Source organism: Phoca vitulina, unplaced genomic scaffold (assembly GCF_004348235.1).
Source record: "Phoca vitulina isolate PV1807 unplaced genomic scaffold, GSC_HSeal_1.0 scaffold563, whole genome shotgun sequence".
In the NCBI taxonomy this organism is placed as follows: Eukaryota; Metazoa; Chordata; class Mammalia; order Carnivora; family Phocidae; genus Phoca; species Phoca vitulina.
The window spans coordinates 5,335-17,249 of record NW_022590250.1 but is presented as its reverse complement, the minus strand read 5'-3'; the positions used below and the strand labels follow the sequence as shown (position 1 = coordinate 17,249).

Sequence of the window (11,915 nt, the reverse complement as noted above, 5' to 3'; positions counted from 1 at the left end):
TCTTGCTGATCTTCTGGGGGAGGGGCCTGTTGCCGTGGTTCCCAAATGTCTTTGCCGGAGGCGGAATTGCCCCACCCTTGCCTGCTCCAGGCTAAGTAATCTGCTTGGGTTTGCGCTTAGGAGCTTTTGTTCCCTACAAGCTTTCCGTACAGCTTTGGAAGGTGAGAGTGAAAATGGCGGCCTCCCAATCTCCGCCCCAGAGGAGCCAAGAACTCAGCCCCGCTCCTCAGCGAGCCCCCAGAGAAAAGCAGTCAGTCACTCCCGTCTCCCCGGTCTCCCGCCGCACTCCGTGCTCACCCGGCCTGTGACCGAGTGTTTCTATCTCTGGCACCCGACCCCGTGTGGAGTCTCCAAACCCAGCAGATCCCTGCGGTGCGCTCCCGCGCCGCTCCTCCCAGCGGAGGCAGGGGGGTCTCCCCAGATCTGCTGCTTGTTGGGTCCCTGCTGGAGGAGCAGTGGCCTGACTGTGCCGCGGATCACGGTTTATGGCAACCCCGAGCTGAGAGCCCGCGCCTCGGCTCCGTCTCTGCAGCCGGCTTCCCTGCTCCGATACCTGGGAGCTCTGCCGCACTCAGGCACCCCTGGTCTTTCTGTGACCCCCGAGGGTCCTGAGACCACACTGTCCCACGAGGGTTCCACCCCCCGCTTAGCCACTCGAGCGACGTCCCTCAGCGGAGCAGACTTTTAAAAGTTCTGATTTTGTGCTCCGCGGGTCTATCACTTGCCAGAAGCGGCTGACGGAGGCCCCCTCCCCCACCGTCTATCTTCCCGAATATCGCCTCGGATTCACTTCTCCGCATGTCCTACCTTCCAGAAAGTGGTCACTTTTCTGTTCAGAGAGTTGCTGCTATTCTTTTCTTCAATCTCCTGTTGAGTTCGTAGGTGTTCAGAATGGTTTGTCCCTATCCAGCTGAATTCCTGAGACCAGAGGAAATCCAGGTCTCCTACTCCTCTGCCATCTTGCTCTGCCGCTCTCATAGCATCACTTTTTTTAAGCGAGAGGATACTTTTATGTTTTGAGAGTGCAAAACAATATCACATTGTATTTTATAAATAAATGTCAGTTATAAAATCAGATCCAGTATAAGCAAGTTGACCTTACAAATACATTTTCAGGATACATATATTGCTATTTAATGCCTTAATATTTCTGAGTCCCTATGAATTTAGAAGGTGTGTAATACCTAATATGTAATATTTTTCAAGGAGGATTTATCTGATGCCCCTCTGTATATGCAGTACCCAGCACCTCATTTTTATAAGACACGTATGAAATTTACTTTAGTGATGATTAATTATATATTCTCACTAAATTATTTGACTCTTTTTTATAGAAATAGAATGCAAGGTTCCAGTAGTAGAAGAATACTTAGTTCCTGAGCCCAGAAAACACAAATATAGAGTTGGAGACCTCTTGAAATTCTCCTGCAGACAAAGACTTAAAAGAGTTGGACCAGACTCAGTTCAGTGTTATCACTTTGGATGGTCCCCTAATCTTCCAACATGTAAAGGTGAATATCTGTCTTACAATTGCTAAAACAAGAATTAGGATTTGGGGATCAACCTTTTTTCCCCCCATCTTAAATTTCTGTTGGCTTTGAGTGTGTCTATAATCTAGTGTATTAAGCCAGGACATGTGTTGGGGGGTAGATACCTCAGACTTCCTTATTTAAGCAATTAATCTCCAATTGTTTCTTGAAATATGTAGTGGAAGTATGCATAGATACATATATGATGTCTCACACTCTTTTGTTATTATTCCTTTTGCCTGCAGTTCCACCAATAATATTGGACACTTTGTATAGCATGGGCCTTTCCTCAAGTTTTATTGAGTGTCTAAACAATATTCAAGCAACTTATAGTCAGTTCAATCACATGCATGGCTTAATCAAAGTTAAAACATCTTGATCTAATGCTTGCCTCAAACGATGGCATTTTTTCAAACAGTTTTGATAAAATGTTTCCATGGAATATGAATATTGCTATAATTTACACAACCACATTTATTAATTGCTTTGCATACATCTTAGAATACCTAGATTATTAAACATATTTCCTGGGCTTAAATATTTCCAATACACTAGTTCAGTGTAAGTAATAGAACTGGGAAACATGTTTCTGGTGTAAACACCATTGTTTAAGAAGGCTATAATAAATTATATTATAAATTATACAAAGTAATTTTTAAAACTCTCTACTTTATGGATTTTTAAGTTATAAAATAGATAATTTAACGATTATTCACACAGTATTTCTCTTGTAGAGCAAACAAAACAGTGTGGGTCACCTCCTCAACTCCCCAATGGGAAAGTTAAAGAAACAGACAAAGAAATCTACGAACACAATGATTTGGTGGAATATGTTTGCAATACTAGATTTCTGATGAAGGGTTTTAATAAAATTCAATGTGTTGATGGACAATGGACAGACTTGCCTATGTGTATTGGTAATGTATAAAAATATTCATATTTAAACATAAGTCAACACTCTTTGTATTCATAAACACATAAATTGCATTTTGTAAATAAACATATTTTTGTGAAATTTTCACAGAGGTGGAGAGTACATGTGGAGATATACCTGAACTTCATTACGGCTCTGTTGTTGAGTCTTCTGTCCCTCCCTATCACCATGGAGATTCAGTAGAGTTCAATTGCAAAGAAGAATTTACAATGATTGGACACAAGTCAATTACATGTATTAGTGGAATGTGGACCCCACTTCCTCAGTGCATCGGTGAGAAGAAACTTCTCAAATTGACAGTCAATGAGATTTAATATTTTTATGGCAAAAAGTGTATTTGCAAACATATATTTGAAATTTAGGTATATTCTTGAAAATGTCAGGTCTTAGGGGTACCTGGGTGGCTCAGTCGGTAAGCATCCACCTTCTGCTCAGATCATGATCTCAGGGTCCTGGGATTGAGCCCCCACATCAGGCTCCCTGGTCAGCAGGGAGTCTGCTGCTCCCTCTCTCTCTGACCCTCCCCCTGCTCATGCTCTCTCTCACTCTCTCTCTCAAATAAGTAAATAAAATCTTATTTTAAAATGTCAGTTCTTAAATTACAATGAAGGTAGACATTGCTTATAGCTCATTATATGTCTACAAATTAGCAATAGAATTTTATCAGTCTTTCTGTCCCTGATATTAACACTGTTTATAAGTGTGAAGCTAAATTTTATTTATGGTTATTCATATGATTTAAATATGAGTACTAATGACCAAGAAAATAGAACTATATTTGCAAAAAGACCACTTTTGTTTTTATGTGGCACTCTTGATTTCAGGTCCTGGAAAACAAAGTTACTACCCACTTGTTACGTTCCTATAGGAATCTTGCCTCTCTCAAAGTTTCTAACAATTTCCCAATCTGTTTCAAATGCAACAACAAGTTAATGTGCTGAAGGGTGGGTGGGCTGCAGGCCCTCTCAGTCAGTAGAAGAACTCAGTCAAAGGAGACAGTCAGGGTTAGGCTAGGAAACAAATCTGATGGATGGACTTCCCTCTGATTGATGTATGTAAATCATCCTGACCCTTTGGATGACCAAGTCTTTTATGACTAACATGGAAAATATTGGGGGCCCTTTTCATTTTACCCTCAGAATGAGTTCTTTCCTAGAGTTTTCCTACGTCTTACATTCAAAGAGAGCCCTGGATGTCCAGTCTTACTTATTCATCAGATTTCTAGGCATTAATTGTTCCAAGGAGAAGGTAGGGCTTGGGCTCACGCTCCATGAGAGCAGAGATTTACTCCTATTTTGTTCATGATGTATTCCCAATACACAAAAGACTGGCAGACCCACAGCAGACATTAAACAGGAGTTTGTTGAATGAATCATAAGTTTTGTTGCTTATTAATCCTTACATTTTTGCTAAACACATTTCCATTAGAAGTATTGTCAGTCCTTCAAGACCAAAGTTCAATCTTTGTCCTCTTCTATCTCCACAGATGATCTCCCCTTATTTCATACGGGAGGAAAAACCCAAAGTTATAACGGGCATGAAAATTCTCAACTTTTCACTCTTATTCTAAAATATATGCTTCCATTATTACTCTTTTCTGATCTCAGAGTTTGCTTTCCAAAGGTTAATCTTCTACCTATATTCAGCTTAACATAATCCCCTTACAGGTATAATAGACCTTACTCCAATTTTCTCCTCTCAATGTTTATTTTGTTTTGTTTTGTTTTTAAGATTTTATTTATTTATTTTGACAGAGAGAGAGAGAGACGAGAGAGAGAACACAAGCAGGGGGAGTGGGAGAGGAAGAAGCAGGCTTCCCGCGGAGCAGGGAGCCTGACGTGGGGCTCCATCCTAGGAGCCCAGGACCACGACCTGAGCCAAAGGCAGACGCTTAACGACTGAGCCACCCAGGCGCCCCTCAGTGTTTATTTTGTACCTCTAACTAGTCTAGCTGTTCACTCTTCCCCGAATGTTTATTTTCTCCTAATAAACAAAGAAATTCTTTCAGAAACCAATCATAGGACAATGACAACAGCCGCCACCACTCCTTTTGACTATAGATCGTCCTTCAGTTACCATCACCTGAACACCTTGTTTTGTCTCCCTCAACACTGTGGACAAGCCCTAAAAACAGGACTAATTCTCAGCCTCTAGTTTTTTGAATTAGTCTCCTTTGTTTTATTTTTTATTGTATTACAAAATCGTCACTTCTTTGGCTAATCATTAATAAATCATTAACAAAGACCTACATCAACTCATATTTTATCAAATCCAAAAGTACTTTAATCTGCATTGAATTTTTGAAATACATAGCTATATAGAAAGTTGTTATATTTAACTCAGAGTCAGTAAAAATTTACTATTATGACATTATAATAAGGATGATCTGGTATATAAAATAGCTCTTCAAAGATTGTAAGAGTATAAACCGGAAACAGGTTGTGGCTTTAAGCACCCAACTTCTAATTCCAAGAATCTGTTCCTATTTTTTAGTGATCATGCAAAAGATCTACCTAAGTATTCACATTCTGTATACTACATCTTAGATGTACTTTTCTTATTATATTACATTACCTTTATTGAAAAAATTATATTTAAACTAGCAACTTCATATATTCTATTTCCACAGATAAATATGGGACCAAATGTAGTCAGGTGATGACTGCTCAGTATGTAGATCATCCAAAAAAGTGAGCCTCTTACACTTTTCTAATCCCCAAAGTGCAGAATGCATTTATGATGGACATTTTCTCTGAAATTTCAAAGACTGGACACAGGACTTATGTTCATACATAAGAACCCATCTCATGCAATATGGTCAGGAATAAATTGGTTGGTGGGGTTTATGGGCTCAAATTCTAATTTCATTATACTATTGACTCTAAGCTATTTTTTGTAGTAGTTGCTTTGATTCTTATAATTAGTCTTTTCAAGGGAATATTTTCATTTTATAGCAACTGACAAACTTGAGAAGTGTAACTACAGCTTGACTAGACAAGAAGCAAATCTATTAAGTAAGACTGTATTTGATCATAACGAGAAAATAAGTTATAAATGCAGAGGAACAATAAAGCAGAAACATTCAACATGCATAAATGGGCGATGGGATCCCGAACTAAACTGCACAGGTAAGCTCTTGTTTACAATATTTTCAAAAACTTACTCTATTTCTTCCTAATTTATAAAAGTAGTATCTTTGTGGCTTCTAAAAAATTTTACCTATGTATTACTACACAGAAACTAACCAAAACCCTATTTCTAAATACTAATTGCATCAGTGCATTAGTCCGCTATAAAACAAAACACCCAGAAACTTGGTGGTCTTGAATGAACATCCGGCCAGGTATCTTGAAGAATTAGTGTTTGGGTTTTCTTTGAGGCTGAAGAGAGCACAAAGCTGGCATCCCCCCGGTTTCCGTGCCCTGAGAAGCACCTCTGTAGCCTCCAGATGTGTGGCAAATCTGAAGTCTGCCCCTCAAGCGAAAGTTCCAGGACAAGTACATTGGCCTTTTTCACAACAAGACTGAGGGTGTGTTTCAGTCGGCTGTCTGTGTAGTGCCCTGGAGGCGGTGGCCTGCCAAGAAGTGCCTGTCCCACTGATACAGTCCTGCGGGAGCCAGAAAGGCAAGCCCCTGTGGCCACCAGCGCCAGGAGATCGAGGAGCGTCCCCTATGTGGACTGAGCATGTTGCCAGCTTTGGTGAGGCAGCAGGAGAAGGCAGGGCTGGGCCACACCCGCTGGCTTTTATGGGGCCATAGGAGAGCACTGGGCTGGAGTGCACCTGCCGGGGTTCTCAAGGTGGAGGGCGAGTGTAAAAATGGCACCTGCCACACCTCCATCGTGGAAAGAGTCCCAACAGACCCCTGCTCCTCAGGAGATGCTTTAAGATTAGCAAATGGCTCTCCTTCTCATACGTCTAGGTGTTTCTCAAACTGTTCCGGTCACTTTGGTCCCCTGGGGGTAGTGGGTCTGGGTGTCAGCTCTTTAAGAAAAGTATCTCAGGGGGTGCCTGGGTGGCTCGGTTAGGTGTCCACCTTCCAATCGGGTCATGATCTCAGGGTCCTGGGATCGAGCCCCACATCAGGCTTTCTGCTGAACAGGAAGTCTGCTTCTCCCTCTCCCTCTGCCTGTGCTCTCTCTCTCTCTGTCAAATAAATAAATAAAATCTTTAAAAAAAAAAAAAAAGGTATCTCCGTTCTCTACAGCCCATTGAGTCTCCTGGATATGAGACCCGTTGGTTTTCTTTTTTTTTTTTTTTTTTTTAAAGATTTTATTTATTTATTCATTAGAGACAGAGAGAGGCAGAGGGAGAAGCAGGCTCCCAAGGAGCAGGGAGCCCATGCGGGGCTCGATCCCAGGACCCCGAGATCATGACCCGAGCCGAAGGCAGACGCTTAACCATCTGAGCCACCCAGGCACCCCATTGGTTTTCAAAGCCAGGTGTTGGGGGGGCTCATCTTTCTTTTGCAGGTCCCAGAGTTTGGGGTGCTGATGTGGGACACAAACCTCTCTCTCCTCAGGGAGAAGCTCTGGATTTGTGAGATCCCACCTGATTGTGTGTAGCCCTGCCAGGGGTGGGAGTTTTGTCCCTACTGGGTCTCTGACTCTCCTACCCATCTCGATGTGGCCCTTTTACTGTTTGTTGTGAAGGAGCTATTCAGCTAGTTTTCAGGTCTTTTTTAGAGGAAATTGTTCCATATGTACCTGTGTGTCTCTGGGAGGAGATGAGGTCAGTTTCTTCCTATACATTTGTCCTCACACTCGATTTGTGCACATTGATTTTATACTCTGACACTATACTAAGTTGCATTATTCATTTTAGGTATTATGTTGTAGATCTGTGGTAATTTTCTGTAAGCAATTATGTCACTGAAAATACAAGACTTTATTTTTGCCGGTCTTTTTTATTTTTATTTTTTTATCTTATCACACTGACTTGGACCTCCAGTAAACTGTTGAAAGGAAATGATGAGAACATACAACTTTGTCCTATTCCTGATCACTGGGAGAGGATATTCAACATTTTACCACAAGTATAATGTCAATTTAGGATTTTTGTAGATGCCCCTTATCAGTTTAAGGAAATTTCCTTCTATTCTTACTTAACTGAGTGAGAAATTTTATGATCAACCAATGTTGAATGTTTTTAAATGCTTTTTATGTATCTCTCGATATGATAATATGACTTCCTTAATTCTGTTAATACAATGAATTATATATATAAATTTTTGGATGTTGAACAGATCTCTCCTCCCTAGAGTTAACTCTACTAGGTAGTGACAGGTTATTCTTTCTATATTTTCATGTACTTGATTTGCTGATATATTTTTAAGGGGTTTTACATCTATATTCATGGGGAATATTAATCTATAGTTACTTTTTCTTTTAATTCCTCTCCCAAGTTTTGTTGTTAGGATTATCGTGGCCTCATAAAACGAATTGAGGACTGCTCTCTGCTTCTCTGTTTTCTGAAAGTATAAATGTAATATTATTATTACACATATTATTATTTTATTATTTGTATCTTAAATGATTGATAGACTTCACCTGTAAAGTCATCTGATATATAATTTGCTTTTTTGGAAGTTTTTCTTGATGAAGAATTCAATTTCTTTAATAAGTAGTGAAATATTCAGATTTTCTTACTGTCTTTTGTCAATGCAAGGAAGTTGTATTTTTTTTTAAAGGTTTTAATTATTTATTTGAGAGAGAGAATGAGAGAGAGAGAGCACATGAGAGTGGGGAGGGTCAGAGGGAGAAGCAGGCTCCCTCCTGAGCAGGGAGCCCGATGCGGGACTCGATCCTGGGACTCCAGGATCATGACCTGAGCCGAAGGCAGTCGCTTAACCAACTGAGCCACCCAGGCGCCCGGAAGTTGTATTTTTGAAGAAATATCTATTTTATCTAATTTATGAAATTGATTGGTATACATTTGTTTCTAATAGTCACTTAATATTCTATTTTCATTTTAATTATATAGTTTCTTTGTTGTTATCACTTCTTTCATTCTTGACATTGACAGTTATTTTTCTCTTTCATCTTTATTATTCTTCCTAGGTTTTCTTTTTTTCTTCAGTTTTCTTAATATTTCCAGATAGCCAATTTTAACACTTAATTTTCTCCATTTACTCTCTCTTTTATTTTTTAACCTTATTAACATTCACTATTTTTTTGTTTTCTTTTTTCTATTTGTCTTTCTCAATTTTCTCTCCTCTGTGGACAAACTGTTTTTTTCATTCTAGTTACTTTGCTTTTAATTTTATTTTTTCATTTATTAAGGTAGAAAATTAAAACATGGATTTAAACCATCCTGCTTTTCAAAGATAAACTCCATTTTTCCTTCTAAGTACAGCGGTAGCGGTCTCAAAATTTTTATATACATTTAATTTTCATTTAATTCTATGTGAAATGTTTTCTAATATTCCTTGTGATTTCTTCTTTGACCTATCAGTTATTTTGAATTTTGTTTCTTAATTTCCAAATATTTATTTTTTCCTAAATAAAGTTATTCTCTTTTAACAGCTTTTTTTGTGGTATGATTGCTATACAAAGAACTGCAAAAAAAAAAAAAAATACAGAATAATTTTTAAAACAAAAATAAAATAAAATACAAGTAATTAAAATACAAAAACACAAAGAAACTTTTTTAAAAAGTATAAACAGGTGATTTGCAGAATAGTAATTCTGCCTTTAGGGAAATTTAGTTGTTAGACCAACCTTTAGCAAAAATGTATCAGAGGAAGTACAAATTAAGATTATTAGGGTGAAAATGGTTAAAGATCAGATACAGAAGAAACTCAATCTTTGACAATGCATTGAAAAAAAATGCCGAGATATTTAAAACAAATAAGAAGAAAAGGTTTTGATTAAATATAAAATACTTCTACACTTAGATAGAAATAGAAAATATGAGAAATAGAAAATATTAGTAAGCATGAATGAAGTGTATTCAGTCAAATATTTCTCTGAATTGCATACAAAATCTTGAGTAACTGAAAGGACTTACAAGACTTCTCAGGGTACACTCACATAAGACCTTTAATGAAATAAATGCACAACAGGAGAAAGCAACATCAAGGAATCATAGAGAGATCCAAAAGCCTCCAGGTACAGCCATCCAAAGTCTTCCCTCAGTTGAACAAGACATGCTTTGTCTTCAGATTATGAGCTGCCACGATACATGTGCGGTATCTCAGGTCTCTGGGAGCTCAGACACGAGTTTACAGAGGAATCTTGTGTCCCTTGCTGGTCATGCAACTGAAGCCAGGCTGTCTGATCTGTTCAACAGGGTGCATTTTGTTAACCTATCTATCTCTTAACAGTGTAGGCAAGCTAGTAAACAGTACCTCCAGAGAGTTTTGAACTTTAAACAACACACTGTAAACATTAGTGACCATATCTAATTCTTATGTTAGCCAAGAATCTGTATCAGATAATTGATCATTAACTACATGTAATTCTTCCCCTGACTAATTAGCTTCCATTCCACACCTAGTGAGGGTTTAAATCCAATCACAATACATTTGATTATGGATATCTGTAAACAAGATAACAAGATCCTGGTATCAGTATTTATTTAGTGCCTCTTACTGAGTGAACAACTCAGAACATCCTAATGGTTAGAAACCATTAAAATAAGTTTTACATAAATTAAGCAAGATTTGTCACAGAAAGAATAAAAGGAAGATACTACGAGTAACATGGTGAGAATATAAACCACATGTGATATATTAAAGTGCTCTACAAGCCGAAGAGTGTAACATGTTTAAATATAGAACATAATGTCATTATTTGATCATTAATGATACATTATTATTGAGTTTTCTGTTTAATTATCTTTTTAATATGTTTAATTTATGATTTTTAATCAAGAAATCTAAATTTTAATATTTTTAGAAGTTACAACGCAGTCATGCCCCCCTCCACCTCAGATTCCCAATGCTCAAAATATGGCAACGACGGTGAATTATCAGGATGGAGAAAAAGTATCTGTTGTCTGTCAAGACAATTATATACTTCAGGATGCAGAAGAAATTGTGTGCAAAGATGGAAGATGGCAGTCAATACCACGCTGTGTTGGTCAGTACTGCATAACTCGCTTCATAACATTCTTTCAAATGAGCTTAATAAGCCCCTGTGCTTTGTGAAAAGGAACAAGATGAAGACCTTTCTCTATACCTATTTCACTTTACCTTGAAACAGTAAATTACAAACTAAGTATACAAACCAATCAGCATTCTTTCACTTCTACTGTGCAATGAACAGACAAAAACTTCGGGTTATTGTGCAAATACCAGAGAAAATTTCTGTTTATGTCTATTTTACTCCTCATGATGAACAGGACAAGAATGAAGGGGCGTAGTGAACAAGTAGATAATAGCATAGATTTTATGGAGACATATATGCTTGCAAGTTTCAAATGTTTTTCAGTTTTTCATTAATTTAATTTGTTCAAATTATCCTTATTTTAAAATCCCAAATGGCATTTGATTGCATTTTTGAATTTAAACATTGTATCTATACTTGACCCTTTGATCTCTGTTCTTCATATAGAAAAACTTGCGTGTCCTCAACCACCTCGTATAGAACATGGAACCATTAAATCATGTGAATTTTCAGAAGAAATAGAAGAATCATTGAAACCTAAGCTTTACCCACATGGCAGCAAGTTAAATTACACTTGTGAGGATGGTTTCAGGATATCTGAAAAAGATGAGATAACATGCCAGATGGGAAAATGGAGTTCTCTACCCCGGTGTGTAGGTGAGGACAGTATGCAAACTAAAATTCTAGTTTCAATTTTCAAAACAATCCATTAAACATAATTGTCATCAAAGTCATGAGAAAGAATCCTTTAGGTTTCTAAATATATAAAATTTAAAATATATAAAATTTATATCTAAATATCTAAAATCATTTATATATTTATGTATATTACCAAACAATTTTTGCATAATCAAATCTATCCCATTTTTGTTAATTTTTTTGATTCATTATAGAATCACTTTTAATTCTGGCAGTTGTTTAATTAAAACTAGATGTGTAGTGCAGTTAAACCTACCTATTTATATAGGTATGACTATTCATATTTCTACCTATTTATATAAGTTGTACTGTTAGCTTTGCCATCAGTTTTGTGTTGTTTTTCTTATCATTTTCTTCCTGATTTCTTACAATATATGGTACTTATCTTAAGATGATTAATTCTCAATGCTCTTCTTTCTATTATTCACTATATTGGTTTAAGAAGCACTGATAGTCTCTTTCATAAATACATTGACATTTTTATTTTTTATTTTTTTATTATTATTTTTAAGTTTTCACTTAAATTCCAATTAGTCAACATACAGTGTAAGATTAGTTTCAGGTGTACAATATAGTGATTCAGCAATTCCATCCAACACCCAATGCTCATCACAAGTGCCCTCCTTAATCCTCATCTCCTATTTCAC

At 37.3% G+C, this 11,915-nt stretch overlaps 1 protein-coding gene across 1 annotated transcript; it reads left to right on the top strand.

Moving 5' to 3' along the window:
* Positions 1 to 1,330: 1,330 nt before the first annotated feature.
* LOC116629297 (complement factor H-like) lies at positions 1,331 to 11,282 on the top strand. The gene is made up of 6 exons (XM_032399602.1): positions 1,331 to 1,511; positions 2,264 to 2,446; positions 2,554 to 2,736; positions 5,418 to 5,591; positions 10,360 to 10,542; positions 11,017 to 11,282. The coding sequence occupies exons 2-6, from the start codon at positions 2,383 to 2,385 to the stop codon at positions 11,280 to 11,282; spliced, it is 870 nt and encodes a 289-aa protein (XP_032255493.1). The 5' UTR covers positions 1,331 to 1,511; positions 2,264 to 2,382.
* Positions 11,283 to 11,915: the final 633 nt, after the last annotated feature.